Below are 15,137 nucleotides of genomic sequence, written 5' to 3' on the forward strand. Positions count from 1 at the left end.
CGTGGGACCCCGACCCCGACCCCGACCCCGACCCCGACCCCGACCCCGACCCCGACCCGACCCCGACCCCGACCCCGGAGGCCTCCCTCTCCTGTGGGCCCCACTCCCCTCCCCATCACCATCGCCGCTTTAAGCCCGAGGAGGCCCCGCCCACACCCGGAGCGGGGGCGGGACCTGGCGGGGCTCAACCGCGCGGTGCAACCAATGGGAGGGCGGGACGCTCGTGACGTCAGAAGGCGGAAGTGGGGCACTGTCAGTGGCGGCGGCGACGGCGGTGGCGGAATCATGGCGGCGTTTCCGGGACAGGTGGGGGGGGGGTCCCGGGGGGGGGGCCGGGGCCTGGGGGTCCCTGAGGGGACCGGGGGGGTCCTGGGGGGGATTTGGGGGTCCCCGGAGGACTGAGGGGGCTTGGGGATGGGGGCTCGGGGTCCCGGAAAGGACCGGGAGGGTCCCGGGGGGTCCCGGGGGGGTCCCGGGGTTGGGGCCTGGGGGTCCCGGAGAGGACCGGGGGGTCCCGGGGCCGGGGCCTGGGCCTGGGGGGTGCTGGGGGGGATTCAGGGGGCTCTGGGAGGGCCCAGGGGGGTCCCAGGGCAGGGTCCTGGGGGTCTCGGAGCGGTCCCGGGGAGGGTTCGGGGGTCCTGGAGAGGACTGGGGGGGTCCCGGGGGTCCCGGGGCCGGGGCCTGGGGGTGCTGGGGGGGATTCAGGGGGCTCTGGGAGGGCCCAGGGGGGGTCCCAGGGCAGGGTCCTGGGGGTCTCGGGGGGGTCCCGGGGGGGGGGGTCCCGGTACCCCCCTGACCATACCGTTTCCCCCCCCCCACAGGGCTGTCCCGGTGCCGGGCCGTATGGCAGCGGGCCCGGAGCCCCCTACGGACACCCCCCCGGTGGGGCCGCCCCCCCAGGTGAGTCCATCCACAGGGCCCCCCCCCCTGCTCCCCCCAGATCCCACCGGGACTCGGTGGGCGCTGACGGTGCCCCCCCAACCCCCCCACAGGCTGTGCCCCCCCCCCGGGCGTGGATCCCGAAGCCTTCGCCTGGTTCCAGGCCGTGGATGCGGACGGCAGCGGCCACATCTCGGTGCGGGAGCTGAAGCAGGCGCTGCTCAACTCCAACTGGACGGCGTTCGGCGACGACACCTGCCTGCTGATGATCAGTGAGCGGGAACTGGGAGCACTGGGAGCACTGGGAGAACTGGGAGAACTGGGAGCACCAGCACACAGCCCTGCTCCGCTCCTCACCACCCTTTCCTTTCTTCGTCCCTTTTCCTTCCTCGCTTTTCCTTCCTCCCTTTTCCTTCCTCCCTTTTCCTTCCTCCCTTTTCCTTCCTCCCTTTTCCTTCCTCCCTTTTCCTTCCTCCCTTTTCCTTCCTCCCTTTTCCTTCCTCCCATCTTTTTTCCCCCCAGACACATTTGACAGGACCCGCTCCGGCCGCATCGACGTCTACGGTTTCTCAGCCCTGCTGCGCTTCATCCAGCAGTGGAGGAACCTCTTCCAGCAGTTCGACCGCGACGGCTCGGGCTCCATCAGCTTCAGCGAGCTGCAGCAAGGTGGGCGAGGGCCGGGGGGCACCGACCCCGGGCTCTGTGGGGTTTATTGCTCTGCCTGCTGCTGCTTTCCTGCCTGTCCCTAAAGCTCCTGGGTGTCCCCGAGCTCCCCGTGTCCCCTGCACGAGGCTGCAGAGCGAGGACCCGAGGAGGGGAGGATTTGGGGAGCTGCAGCCCAGCCCTGTTACAAACCCCAATTTTTAGGAAATCCCTTTCTCCTCTTGTTCCCCCAAAGGGCTGTGGCTAAGCCTTGCCCTGCGCTGGGAGGAGCCCTTGGGTGTGCGTGGCTAATGGGAGAGAAACATCCCTGGAATTTGGGCTTTGATTTGGTTCCTCCCACGGTGATCCTGGAGCGTGGTGGGGATGGGTGTGCATGAGCCGGGGCTGTCACCCTTTTTTTTTTTGGGGTTGGGGGGGTTTTAACCCGAGTCCTTCTCGCTCCCAGCCTTCTCCCAGCTGGGCTACAACCTCAGCCCCCAGTTCAGCCAGCTGCTGCTGGCCCGCTACGCCCCGAGGTCTCCCGAGCCCAGCATCCAGCTCGACCGCTTCATCCACATCTGCATGCAGCTGCAGAGCACCACCGAGGCTTTCCGCGAGAAGGACACGGCGCTGCTGGGCAACGTGCGCCTCAGCTACGAGGACTTCCTCACCATGGTGGTCACCCGCATGTTGTGACCCCCCCGGGACCCCCCCAGAGCCGTGCTGGTGCCTCCTGATCCCAATCCCTGCGGTGCCACCCCACGGTTCTGCTGCCAAGAGGTGTGACGGCCAAACCAGGAGCCAGCCCGTGCCATGCCTGCAGGGACCACCTGGATTTTCCCTTTCCAGACCCAAAATTGTTTAGGAAGCCAGGGCCAGCTCCTTGCCAACGTTTCCTAATTTTCTTTCTGCCCCTGGAAGCCGGGCGGGGGAGCGGTGCCAGCCTCGTTGTGCAGCTCTGGAATAAAGCACCCCACGCGCTGCGCTCCTGCCTGGGATGGTTGTGGGGTGCTGGCCCCCCCAAAAAAACACGGGGGGGCCATGGATTTCCCGTACCCACAGCCCTGGTGTTGCCCCAGGCAGGAGGAAAGTTGTGGGGCTGCCTGGGCTGTGAGGCACCGCTGTGGGACGCCTCCCTTCGTTTCCATAAAATTCATTCTTTACCTTTTTTGTCCTAATTTATGGCAAAAGCCGTGCCCTGCTCCCCAGCCAGGAAAGCAGAGGTGAGCAGCACGAAGCCTTCCCCTGCTCCGGGACTGACATCCCTGCAATTTTGGGTTTAATTTCCCTTAATGGGAAGCAGCTCGGAGCGGGGTGTGAGGGCCGCGTTCCTTCCACATATTTGAAGGATTTTTTCTACAAAAAGGGAGATTTTCGAGCACCGTAAGCTCTGATTCCCTCAGAAGCACCGCCTGGGCTTCGGGATTTTTCTAACCCTCAGCCAAAGGTGTGGGGCTGCTGCAGTAACCACAGCTAATTCCCAAAATAGTTGGAGCCGGGCCCTTTCTGGCTTATTTTGGGAGGGGATTTTGGCTCCTGGGTGTTTTTATCCTGGGGGGGGGGGATGCAGGGCAGGATCCCACCACCAGGTGCCGCCCCACTCCACGCCGGGGGGGGACCAGAGGCAGGGCTGTGGGGTCGGAGCCAAACTGACTGCAAACCGAAACCAAAAAGAGGCAAAAAAAAGAGAAAATGCGAAAAATAAAGGGGCGGGGACAGCCCCTCCAGCACCTCCCCGAGCTGCTGGGGTGTGGCTGGGATTTGGGAACGGGGTGGGCAGGGGAATGGGGACGGGGTGGGGTTGGGGATGGGATGGATATGGGGACAGGATGCATATGGGGATGGATATGGGGATGGGATAGGGTTGGGGACAGGATGGATATGGGGACATATCCATCGGGACATATCCGGGATGGATATTGGGATAGGGTTGGGGTGGATGTGGACAGGGGGTGGATATGGGGACAGGATGGATGTGGGGATGGATATGGGGATGGGATGGGGTGGATGGGGGTATGGGATGGATGTAGGGACGGGATGGACGTGGATGGGGGCATGGCACGGACAAGGACATGGGGCTGGGATGGCCGTGGGGATGGGGACGGTGGGGCTGGGATGGATGTGATTATGGGATGGATGTGGGGCTGGGATGGACGAGGACATGGGGCCAGGGTGGGGATGGGGCTGGGATGCCCATGGGGACAGCCACACGCATGGGCTGACCCCAGACCCATGTGCGGGCACCATCCCAGCCCCAGCACACGACCTCTGACCATCCCCAACCTCACTTTTGAGTCTTTAACCACTGGGACCCCCCAAAAAAAACCCAACACCCCCCCTGCAGCCCCTCACCCTCTCCCCCCACGCATCCAGCCCCCAATCCCTGGGGCCCCGCAGCTCCTGCAGCCCGCGGCCGAGGTCACGGCGTGCCAACAAAACAGGAAAACGGCCGGACAAAGCCGCCCTTATCAGGCCCCCGCAGCCCTTATCAGGCCCCCGCAGCCCTTCCAGGTGCTGCCCCCCCCCTTTCCCCAAACCCTGACCCCCCCCTCCCCATCCCCAACCCCACAAGCTCGCACCCTTTGGGGCCACACGCCCGCCGGGAGGCTTCCAGGAGTTTATTTACAAATATTAAAAAGCAAAATAAATACAAAAAAAAAAAATAAAACAACAAAAAAATGGTTTAAAAGTACAGCCCAGCATGGGGGGGGGAAGGAAAAATGGGGGGGGGGGCTGTGAGGCTGCTCTGGACCCAGCTGCGGCCCCATGGGGACACTTGGGGGGGGTCCCCAGGGCCACGTCCCTGCACAAAAAGCCCTTAGCACCATTGGGACGAGGCGGGGGGGGGCACAGGGACCCCCCCCCCCACCAGGGACCCCCCCCACCCTTGGGTGCCAGCAGCACCCAGCCCTGGGGGGGGCCTCCTCCAGCCCTGGGGGGCACGGAGGAACCCCCCCCGACTGCGTGGTGCTGTGCTACCCCCCCCAAAAAGGGGCATGGGGAATTAGGAGGGGGGAATAAGGGACAATATTTTGGAGGGGGGGTCCCACTGCAGCCCCCCCCCCTGCAGATAACGGGGCTGGGAGAGGGCTGGGGCAGGGGGGGGGGCCGCCTTTGGAGAGCCCCCAGCTGCCAACAAAGAGCCCGCCGAGCCTGGAGGGGGGGGGGATTAACGGGTAAATCCCACAGGCAGCGGGGTGCCCCCCCCCCGGCCTCATTCCCCCCCCCTCACCCCATGCACGCCCCGATGCACCCGGCTGCTGCGTCAGCACCCGGGGCGCTGGGGTCACGGGGGGGGGGGGCATGACCCCGGCTGACCCCAGCTGGGGAGGGTCTGGGGGGGGGGTGGTCAAGGCCGTCTCGGAGGGGGGGTCATGGGGAGGGGGGGGCTCATTTGTGGGGCATGTCCTCCACCCCGACGCGCCCCCAGACGCCCAGCACGAAGCTCTCCACCTCGCACTCGTTGACGCCGCGGGCGATGCGGAAGCGCCCGTCCTCGCCCCACGCCCTGCCCCACGAGTTGGCTGCCGTCTGGGGGGGGGACACGGCCTCAGCTCAGTGCTTGGACCCCCCCCCAGGACCCCCAAGCGATGCACAAGGCCTGTGCCCCCCCCAAAAAAAATACTCACCCAGTATTTTAGGGTCTGGCCGTCGGGCAGCTGCTCCTCGCCCCACCTGCAGCGGGAGCGCAGGGGGTGAGCGGGGACCCCCCCCCCCGGCTCCATTTTTTGGGGTATGGGGGGGGGTGCACCTATTTTTGCCCCCCCACCCACCCCGTGCTGTGATCCTGGGGGGGTCTGTGAACCCCCTCTCATTTCCCAAGGGTTGGGATGGGGGCAAGGGGAGCGCGGCCCCCACCCTGATCCTGCCCCCGGTGCGCAGCGCCGTGCGCTCGGGGTCCCTGTTGGCACCGGCACCGGCTCCAGCCCCAAACCAGCACCAGCACCACCAGCACCACCACCTCCAGTTCCAGCCCCCCCCCCACCCATTTTCCCAGCCCCCCCCGAGCCCCCCCAAGCCCCTACCCGGTGATTTTGACCGAGTGCGTCCCGTGCCGCTGGTGCTTCGGCCCCTTGCGCTCGGCTACGGGGGTGTGCCGGTAAATCCCGCTGCGGTACAGGAAGAAATCCTCGTGCACCTCCAGGATGGCTGCGGGCAGGAGCAGAGAGTTGGGGAGGGCTGGGGGGGGTTGGGGGGGACACACAGGCACCGAGCAGCCGGAGCTCAGCACCCCCCCCCGCCCCCCAGGAGCAGGAGGAGGGCAGGGGACCGCAGCTGTGCCAAGGCTCGGCCAGGGGAGGGGATTAAAAAACAATCAAATCAAGGAGGTTAATGAGCAGGGGGGGCAGTGTGATGGTGCTCAGCAGCCAACCTGGGGGGGGGGGCACAGCCCCACGGCTGGTCCTGAGCTGTCCCAAATCCATTCCCTTGTGTGGCTGACCCCCCAAATTTAGGGCTCAGTGCCCCCGGCAGCTCCTCACCTTGCACGGGGCCGTTCTCCATCAGCTCCTTCATGATCTCCTTCTCCTGCAAGCACGGAGCCGCCTGGCACCGGGGGGGGCACGGCTGCCCCCCAGGGAAGAGCCCCCCCAGCCTCTGACCTCCCCAGCACCCCAGGGGGCACCCAGGGGCACCCAGCAGGGTGACCCCAAACCCCCTTGGAGATACCCCAAATCCCACCCGGGTACCACAGGGTACCCCCGCCCTCCCTGGGGGGGAGGTTGCAGCGGGCGTTCCCCCATTTCCCTCCCCTGCTGCCCCCCCCCCCAGCCCCGGGTCCCATGGGTGCTCACGCTGGAGGCGAGGCGGTAGGGGGGGGTGGACTGGTAGATGTGGTTGGCGTGGGTCTGGGGGTTGGGGCAGCGCGCCGTGGCCTGCCGCTTGCCCCGTCCCGTGGAGCGGCTGTGCATCATGCAGGGGGGGGCGGCCGGCCGGCTGTCGGGGCTGGTGAAGGGGTAGCACTCATCTGTCACCACCCTGAGAGAGGGGAGAGGGCGTGAGGAGGAGGAGGACCTGGCCCTGTCCTGTCCCATCCCATCCCCATCCCCATTCCCATTCCCATCCCATCCCATCATGCCCATCCCCATCCCCATCCCTATCCCCATCCCATTGTGCCCATCCCATCCCAATCCCATATCCCCATCCCATCCCATCGTGCCCATCCCAATCCCATCCCATTGTGCCCATCCCATTGTGCCTATCCCATCCCATCCAAATCCCATATCCCAATCCCATCCCACATCCCCATCCCAATCCCATATCCCTATCCCATATCCCCATCCCCATCCCATATCCTCATCCCATCCCATTGTGCCTATCCCATCCCATCCATCCTATCCCATATCCCCATCCCATCCCATTGTGCCCATCCCATCCCAATCCCATATCCCCATCCCATCCCATATCCTCATCCCATCCCAACCCAACCCATCCCATCAGATCCCATCCCATTTTGCCCATCCCATCCCAATCCCATATCCCCATCCACATCCCATATCCTCATCCCATCCCATCCCATTGTGCTTATCCCATCCCACCCCACCCCATCCCCTCCCCAGCAGGGCTGGCAGCCCCCCGCCCCCCACCCACCCCAATCCCCACTCACCCCCTCCTGCGCAGGTACCACCAGGCCCCGTCCAGCCGCCCCCCGCTGCAGCCCCGCTGGTTGCGGGTGTCGCAGGAGAGGAGGTTTTGGGGTGACAGGGACGGCGTCATGTGCCCCATGGAGTGGATGGAGATGCGGTCGGAGGCGACGGCTGGGGGCGAGCATGGGGGGGGGTCGGGGCTGGGGGCAGCTCCCCGGGGTCCTGCCCTGCTCCCACCTCCATGGGTTTGGGCTCCAGTCCCCCCAGTCCCTGCTCCCAGAGACCACCCCGACCCATCCCATCCCATCCCATTGTGCCCATCCCATCCTTTCCCATTGTGCCCATCCCATCGTGCCCATCCCATCCCATTCCATCCTATTGTGCCCATCCCATCCCATTGTGCCCATCCCATCCCATTGTGCCCATCCCATCGTTTCCCATTGTGCCCATCCCATCCCATCCTATCCTATCCCATTGTGCCCATCCCATTCCCATTGTGCCCATCCCATTGTGCCCGTCCCATTGTGCCCATCCCATCCAGTCCCATCCCATCCAGTCCCATCCCATCCCATCCGATTGTGCCCATCCCATCCCATCCTATTGTGCCCATCCAATCCCATTCCATCCCATCCCATTGTGCCCATCCTATCCCATTCCATCCCATCCCATCCTATTGTGCCCATCCAATCCCATTCCATCCCATCCCATCCCATTGTGCCCATCCTATCCCATTCCATCCCATCCCATTCCATCCGATTGTGCTCATCCCATCCCATTGTGCCCATCCCATTGTGCCCAACCCATCCCATTCCATCCCATTCCATCCGATTGTGCCCATCCCATTGTGCCCATCCCATTCCCACCGTGCCCACCCCACCCCATCCCATCGCCCCTCACCAGCCGTGGAGAACGCCCAGGATCCGGCGCAGTTGCCCTGGTCCAGGGGCTCGTGGATCATCCCCGGCCACTTGGTGGCTGCGTCAAAGTGGGGGGGCAGCACCTCGTTGGAGTCCATGGGCACCTGCGGAGGCGGGGGGGGGGGGTGCTCAAGGCACGGGGACCCCCCCCCCCCAAACACACCCCTTCCATTGCAACCCCCAGCCCCACTGCAGACATAATGGGGTCGGACCCCTTGGGTTGGTGACCCCCCCAGCCCCTGATCAATTATAACCAGGATACAAGTGCCCCCCCCCCCCGAGGACCCAGCTCCTTTCCTAAATTTGGGCTCAGCTGTGCCAGCCCCCAGCATCTGGCCTCGGGTGCCAGCGGGGGCTCAGGGGGGGGCCCCCTCCTTGTGGCCCCTGTCCGGCGCTGCCCTCCCTGACCCCCGCGGCTGACTCACGCCCGGCGTTTCCTTTTCGGGGGGGGACACACACAGGACGGTGCCCCCGCCCCGGCCACGCACAGCTCAGCCTTCCTGGGGAGGCTGCGGCACCCAGCTCAGCCCAGCCCAGTGCAGGAAACGCTAAAATTAAACCTCGGGGGGGGTCAAGGCCACGGCGCTGGGTGTGCGCCGCGTGCTTGGCTCGCTCCTGGGGGGCTTCCCAGCCTCGGGGGGGGGGGTCCCGGTTCGTGGCATGGCAGGGGCAGAGCCCCCCCGGTGCCAGCAAGGCCACCCCCCTGGGATGCTCCGTGCTGCTCCCCACAGCTCCCAATTTAATGGTTGAGTGGGACCCCCCTGGGGACCCCGTCTGCTGCCCACCCCCCTCATTTCCCCCAGGGGCTGCTTTCGGCTGCAGCTCGGGGGGGCACCGAACCCCCCCCCACCCCCCCCCAGGCTGTGCCGACTCAGCAGCCTCGGGGCCGGCTTTCCGATGGGAACGCAGCGAGGAGCAGCGGGGCAAAAACAACAGCGGCGCGGGGGAATGTGCTGAGCTGCCGTCTCCAAACAGCCCCCCCCCGGCTCCCCCCACACCCCCCCCCCCCCCCACGGCCCCTTCCCCGCCTCCACGCCGGGTGCCGAGCCCCTCGTGGGGACGGGGACCCTGCGGGGATGCTTTCGGCGAGGGGCTGCGTGCCTCAGTTTCCCCATGGGGTTGTTTTTTTTTGGGGAAGGGGGAAACGGGGGGGGGGGGGCGCAGGGCTCACGTGCATCTCGTTCATGTTCATGACGGTGGGCGGCGGGCGGAAGGTGCCCAGGCGGTAGCGGATCCCCTCCTCCAGCGTCATCCCCCAAAATTGGCTGTAGTTGCCGGCCCTCCAGCTGCAGGGGAGCGACGTTAGGGGCACCCCAAAAGCACCGAGGGGGGGGCACCCCCGTCCCCATCCCCGTCCCCATCTGGGACCGTTCTGCCCCCTTACCCGTAGTTGCCCCCGTTGATGGCATCGATCAGGTCCCCGTCCACGAGGCAGGCGTTGTCCTCGCACTGCCACTGCCCGCCGGGGCTGCAGGTGCTGGGGGGGGGCAGCACGGTCAGTTTGGGGGGGGCAGCACCCCATGGACCCCCAAACTGGGGGTCCCCACGTTGGGGCTGCCCCCACTTAGCTGGGGACCCATGGACACCGAGGGCAGGGGGCTGCTGCTGCTGTTGGGGGGGGTTGGTGGCTGTGCCCCCCCCCAAACATTGACCCTCCCCGGTCCCCGCAGTCCCCCCCCCAGGGTATGGGATGGAAAATCAGCCAAAAACCCTCAAGAGCTGCAAACAGCAGAGCGGGGCTTGGACACCAGCCCAGGGAGGGGGACTCGGGGCCGGCAGCACCAGGGGGGACCCGGGGAAGGGGTGGCGGGGGCCGTGTCCCCACGGGGAGCCCCCGGCGGTGCTTCCCCCCCCCCCGGCGTGGCCAGCAATGCTCGGCATCCCTCCCGGCCGGCACAGCTCCCGGCAACTCTTCCCTTTTAAGGAGCCTGGCTGCAGCCCCAACAGACCCGCTCCTTGCTCCTTGCGCCCCGACGGTGGCACCGTCCCCGTTCCCATCCCATCCCTGTCCCCATTCCCGTCCCCATTCCAGTCCCTGTCCCCGTTCCCATCCCATTCCCCATCCCTGTCCCCATTCCCGTCCCCAGGCAGCCACCCAGCTCCCACCACAACCCGGCCCCCACGTCCCCATACAGGGGGTAAATCCCTCAGCAAAGCCAGGCTCGGAGCAGGGGGTGCGAATCCCCCCCCGGTTTCTGCCCCACGCAGCCCCCTCCAAGTGCTGGGAGGCAGTGGGAGAAGCCCCCGGGATGCACGCCCTGGGGACGGGTGTTGGGAGCCCCTCGGGGGCAGATTTGGGGTGCAGCCGGGCACCCTCAGCAGCTCCCTGTGCCCCAGCCCCGTCTGTGTCTCCCAGGCTTTGAATTTTTTCTCCTAATTGCCCCGGCCCTGCCGGAGCCAGGCAAGGACCGGGTCAGAGCGCAGCACTGCAGGAATTGCTCTCCGTGTTCCAAGTGCGGGGGAAGAAAATTTTGGCAGAGGAGCCGCAGCCCCCGGGGGCCGGCTGGGCAGGGAAAGTTCCCGGCACAGGGACCAGTTCCCTGAGCACAGGGCTCAGGGGGGAGCTTGACCTTCCCTGGGGAGCTCGGGAACGGCGCCCAGCCCCACGTGCCTCCACGCCACGGTCCTGAAAAAGTCCCGGGTGGCTTCGGGGAGGGCTCGGCTCAGCCCATGCCCTCCTGCACGGCTGCGCGGGGCGGGCTGGCCTCTCACCTCCAGCCCCAGCGGGCTGCTCGGGCACGCAGGCGCGCCGGCACGCACGTGCAAGCACCCACGGGCACGCAGCCGCGCGCTCCAGCCCCAGCCGGAGCCTTTGATTCCCCCCCTTATCGGCCGCATCGCGCCGAGCCAGCCCGCCCAGGTATGTTTGCTCCTCGTCTCGGGGCAGATCTGCGCCCGCAGGTTCCTCGTTCCCCAGCTCCGGGATGCCAGCAATTCCTCCGCAGCCGCTTTCCAGATAAACCCCACGCCGCCCGCCAGCACAAACAGCGAGCTCCCGGCACGCAGCGGAGCAGGACGGGGCCGGACCCCGACCCGCAGCAGGCTCGGGCAAGCTGGGCCAGGAGCGGAGAAGCCCCGGCAGCCTCAACCCACATCTGCGAGGCCGCACGCTGCCCCACGAGCGAGCGGCTCCCACCGAGGCGTGCGCTGAAATTTGGGAGCAGCCCAAAGCCCCGGGCTCTGCGCTCCGAATGCGCCAGGGCGAAGGCGTTTGGCACCGGCCCCCGCCACCCAGCGCGGCCCCGCGCGCCCCAACCGGCTGCGGGCAGCCCCTGCCGGCCTCGTCCCGGTGCTGAGCCGGTGCTGCCGGTGCTGGCACGGCCCTTGGGGCACTCACCACAGGTTGCAGTTCTCCCGGTACGTGGCCCCGCTGGGGTAGGTGCGGCCGGCACGGGCGCAGCCTGGGTGGGAGAGAGGAGAGCCCGGGTGAGCGCACGGCTGTGGAGGGTCCTGCTGGGCACCCCCAAAAAAAAACACCAAAGGGAAATGAAACAGAAATCCTAAAGGTGCTGAGCAGCCACGGAGCTGTGCGCCCAACCCGCACGGGGATGGGGAGCAGGATTTGGGCAGAGAGGCTCAGCACCAGGAGGGTTAAGCCTGGGGCTGCCCGGCACAGCCGGCCTCGCACGCACAGCCTGGCGGGGCCGGGATAAAGGGGCCACTGATCCACGGAGCTGGCTCTGCTCCGCGGGGACTTGAGAGGGAGCCTTGTGCTGCGCGGCGGGGGCAGTCCCGGCTCGCCCCCACATGCCACGGCTGCCACCCGGGTGAAGTCAGGACCGTGCCCCAGACATGACTGGGGCACCCCGGCACCATCCGGCCCGGCTCTGCCCGCAGGTGCGCACCCCAGCGCTGCCCCCCCCCCTGCATTCCTGCCCCATGGAGAGCTGCACAAATCGGGCTGGGGGCTGCTCCAGCCCCTTTGCTGGGACCCCAGCCCCAGCCCACCCAGTTTGCACTGGGTTTCCAGAGCTCTGTGGGATCCAGCACGACTCCGTGGTCATCGCAGTGCTACCCAACACATCGGGCACCCGTGCCAACCCCACCATGAGGGGGGTGGATTTGGGGAGGGGCACCCCTCACCTTGAACTTTGGGAAATGGGGCCGGGATGCCCAGGCAGTACTCCCAGAAATCCGGGCAGCAGTCGGAGACGGTGCGGTTGCAGAAGAGGTCGCAGTAGCAGATGGTGTCCAGGTAGGGCACGGTGCAGCCGTCGTCCCGGCCGTGGCAGCAGACGTCCCCTCGTTGGCAGTAGGAGCCGCCGGCATCGTAGACGCCGTGCTCGTACAAGCCGGGGGCCAGCTCCCGTCGCGTGCGTGCCCGGGCAGCCCCGGCCGCCCCCGCCAGCAGCCAGAGGCAGAGCAGGGCCCAGGGCAGGCGCATGGTGCCCGCGATGTCCCCAACCTGCAGCCGCTGCGGGGACGGGGCGGTGAGAGGGGACCGACCCCAGCCCCTGCGCCAATGCCCTTCGGGGGAGCTGCTCCCAGCAGGTGGGAGCTGGGGGGGTAATGGGGGGCGATGGGGGGGCATTTTGGGGGTGCTCTGTCCCTACCCAAGGTGGCTGTGCCCCTGCTGGTGTGCGTGATCCCCAAACCTTCTCCTTTTCCAGCTCCCCCCCGACCTCCAAGCAGCTCCGTAGCGGGGGTCCCGGCTCCCAGCCCCGTGCCCCCGCCCCGACGGCCCCCACATCGCCTCCCTCCGGGGTGCTGCGCCCCACGCAGACCCTAAAACCCATCCTCCAGGAGCAGAACCCCCACGGGACGGGGGATCCCCGGGGTTGGGGACACAGCCCCGTGCCCCCTCCGCCCCAAACCCAGCCGGGGCGCGGCTGTGCCGGCACGGGGGGGGGGGGGACCCAGGGGCGCCCCCGGCTGCGGGCGCTGCGCTGAGTTCCCCGGGCTCAGCCCGCGGCTGCCGGGAGCCCTCGGGGAGAGGGAGCGGGTCCCGGTGCGGGGGGGTCCCGGGGCACGACCCCCGCTGCCCCCCAGCCTCCTACCTGCCGCCCCGCCGTGCGCTCCGCTCCGCGCCTCCGCCGCCTCCGCCGCCGAGCGCCTCCCCCGGCCCCGCCGCTCCCTTATAGCCGCGCCCCGGGGGGGGGCGGGGGGGGGGCCGGGAAAGTGCCGGGGGGCAGCCGCGATCGTGGCCGGACCGGGATAGGCCTGGGGGGGGCGCAGGGGGGGCGGTGGTGGCCGCGCTGCGCTGTCCCAGCCCGGGCGCAATGGGGTTGGTGTCGGTGGTCCCAGCGCCCCGGTGTCCCCTGCCCCTTACGGGTGGGGGACCAAGCTGGGTGGGGTGGGGGGGTACTGGGGGGGCCTGTGGGGGTCGTGTAGAGGGAGGTGGTGAGGGTAAAGGTGGTCCCGAGGGAGCTCCGAGCCCCCTGCCCTGTCCTTCCCAGGCTGGGGGTCCCCAGCACACCACGCTCCGGCACGGGGCTCCCCGCGGCCTGGGGAGGGTGTGGGGGGTGCAGAGGGGTGCAGGTGCCCCCCCTCACCCAGCAGCCCGGCTGCTGCATGTGTGTGAGCCCGGGATGTCCCACAGCACCAGGGCATGCAGCCAGTGTCACTTGGTGCCAGCACCACGTCCCCACTGCCAGGACCCCCGGCCGGAGGGGGAGAGGGGCCGTGCACCCCCAGGGCTTGCCCACCCCATGGCTCCTGTCCCCCCCCACGGGATTTTTGGCAGCCTCAGGGCTCGCCGCCTGGCTCTGGCCCCCAGGAGCATCCCCAGGCCGCTGCCAAAGGATTCCTCGAAGATGCTTCCCAGCAGCCAGGACGGAGGCACGGCGAGCAGCAGGAGGCCAGCCGGGTCCCCAGGCCCAGCTCCTGCCACGGGGGGAGGCTGTGGTGGCTCGGGGGGGGGGTGCTGAGAGCCTGGGGCACCCCAGCCCGGTGGGCACAACACCAGGGGGGTGTTGGGGTGCTCGGGGCAGCCACAGGAGGGTCCTGAAAGAGCCCCCCCTGTGCTGGGATCCCGCCGGGTGCCTGGCTGCTGCTCTCAGATGTGGATTTTCCTGCGAGCGCGGCCTTGGGCAGAGCGAGGCCACGGCTTGGGGCCAGGCTGAGCGCTGCTGAGAGCCTCAGGAAGGAACTGGGTCCGGCCCGGAGCCCGGCTGTCTCCTTTCCGTGACTGGGCGGACAGGAATCCAGAGTGAGTCACGAATTCTCCAAGACCCCGGGGGACAAAGCAGAGCCACAGGCGTGAAGGACACCCCCGGTCCCGGTCCCGTTCCCGTCCCCGGTCCGTCCTTGTGCCAGGCAGTGCCCTGGCACCGGCTGAAGGCGAGGATGCAGCGAGCTGCGGGGCGCTGCCAGGCACAGAGCTGGCCCCCTCCTGTTCCCACAGCAGCCCCTGACCCCCCCCCAAAGGGATTGGGGCTCGTGTGCGGGGCCAGCAGCGCTCACCCCCTTCCTGCGGGCGTGCTTGGCTTGGCTCTTGGCGTGCCGACCTGGCTCCTGGCGGGACGCGGGGTCACGGCTCGCTGCGTCCCTCCAACACAGGCATTTCCCCCCCCAGCCCTGCGTTTCCCCTCTCCCTGCCTCGTGCACACGCAGCGGGGGGGGGCCAAGGTGGAGCAGGGACAAAGTCCAGCCTTGGGCACCTTGGGCTCACGTGGGTGAGGGAGGCAGCGGGCTGGCAGCGCGCCCGGCCCTGCCACCACCTCCTGCGGCTGCTCTGGGCAGGGACAAGGTCCCCTCGTGCCTTGGGGACACGGGGCCGAGCTCGGGGGCTGCAGACGTGGCCCAGAGCCCAGCCCAAATTTGCTGGGAGCAGCAGGGGCTCACCCAAGCTGCGTCCAACACACGGCGCTGCTGTCCCCAAACCCCCCGCGGCGATGCGGGGCCATGGGTAGGGCGCAGACCCCACTGTAGGCACGATGCACGACCCCAAACCCACCCCGGAAAGTGGTGCCAGCAGCTGTGGAAGCAGGGCAGGGGCTGTTCCTGCTCGCCCCGTCCTGGCAAACCCTTCAAAGCCTCTGCTTCAAAGCAGCCCCGGGCGCACGGCAGCCGGACGTGCGCAGCCGAGGGCTCCCTGGGGATCGCGCCCCGCACGCCAGGAGCTTGGGGGGGACGTCCCCAGACCCCATCCCAGCAGAGATCCCACGGATTGGGG

The 15,137-nt window shown here is 67.9% G+C and overlaps 2 protein-coding genes across 3 annotated transcripts; one reads left to right on the forward strand and one right to left on the reverse strand.

Annotated features, from left to right (window-relative positions):
* Positions 1 to 161: 161 nt before the first annotated feature.
* Positions 162 to 2,684, forward strand: PEF1 (penta-EF-hand domain containing 1). The gene is made up of 5 exons (XM_072027572.1): positions 162 to 306; positions 822 to 900; positions 993 to 1,151; positions 1,402 to 1,545; positions 1,988 to 2,684. The coding sequence occupies exons 1-5, from the start codon at positions 205 to 207 to the stop codon at positions 2,215 to 2,217; spliced, it is 714 nt and encodes a 237-aa protein (XP_071883673.1). The 5' UTR covers positions 162 to 204; the 3' UTR covers positions 2,218 to 2,684.
* Positions 2,685 to 4,124: 1,440 nt separating this feature from the next.
* TINAGL1 (tubulointerstitial nephritis antigen like 1) lies at positions 4,125 to 13,178 on the reverse strand. Of its 2 annotated transcripts, none has more exons than XM_038167335.2 (12): positions 13,021 to 13,178; positions 12,107 to 12,437; positions 11,361 to 11,424; positions 9,408 to 9,500; positions 9,195 to 9,309; positions 8,004 to 8,127; positions 7,127 to 7,277; positions 6,315 to 6,498; positions 6,003 to 6,048; positions 5,547 to 5,670; positions 5,151 to 5,196; positions 4,125 to 5,052 (listed from the first exon to the last, which is right to left on the reverse strand). In XM_038167335.2, exons 2-12 carry the CDS (start codon positions 12,405 to 12,407, stop codon positions 4,912 to 4,914), a joined length of 1,389 nt encoding a protein of 462 aa, XP_038023263.1. In that variant the 5' UTR covers positions 12,408 to 12,437; positions 13,021 to 13,178; the 3' UTR covers positions 4,125 to 4,911. The 2 variants fall into 2 exon arrangements, with proteins under 2 accessions (XP_038023263.1, XP_038023262.1); XM_038167334.2 differs by having other exon boundaries at positions 6,003 to 6,066.
* Between the last annotated feature and the right edge of the window lie 1,959 nt (positions 13,179 to 15,137).

This window comes from Anas platyrhynchos, chromosome 24, assembly GCF_047663525.1.
Source record: "Anas platyrhynchos isolate ZD024472 breed Pekin duck chromosome 24, IASCAAS_PekinDuck_T2T, whole genome shotgun sequence".
Taxonomy (NCBI): Eukaryota; Metazoa; Chordata; class Aves; order Anseriformes; family Anatidae; genus Anas; species Anas platyrhynchos.

Bases quoted from the DNA above. Each gene is read 5' to 3' on its own strand.
- PEF1 (XM_072027572.1), top strand. From the start codon at position 205: ATGGGAGGGCGGGACGCTCGTGACGTCAGAAGGCGGAAGTGGGGCACT. The intron at 901-992 runs GTGAGTCCATCC...ACCCCCCCACAG, and splicing joins CGGTGGGGCCGCCCCCCCAG to GCTGTGCCCCCCCCCCGGGC. The intron at 1,546-1,987 runs GTGGGCGAGGGC...TCTCGCTCCCAG, and splicing joins CTTCAGCGAGCTGCAGCAAG to CCTTCTCCCAGCTGGGCTAC.
- TINAGL1 (XM_038167334.2), bottom strand. From the start codon at position 12,407: ATGCGCCTGCCCTGGGCCCTGCTCTGCCTCTGGCTGCTGGCGGGGGCG. The intron at 11,425-12,106 runs GTGAGGGGTGCC...TCTCCCACCCAG, and splicing joins CCCATTTCCCAAAGTTCAAG to GCTGCGCCCGTGCCGGCCGC. The intron at 5,197-5,546 runs GTAGGGGCTTGG...CTCCCGCTGCAG, and splicing joins CACTCGGTCAAAATCACCGG to GTGGGGCGAGGAGCAGCTGC.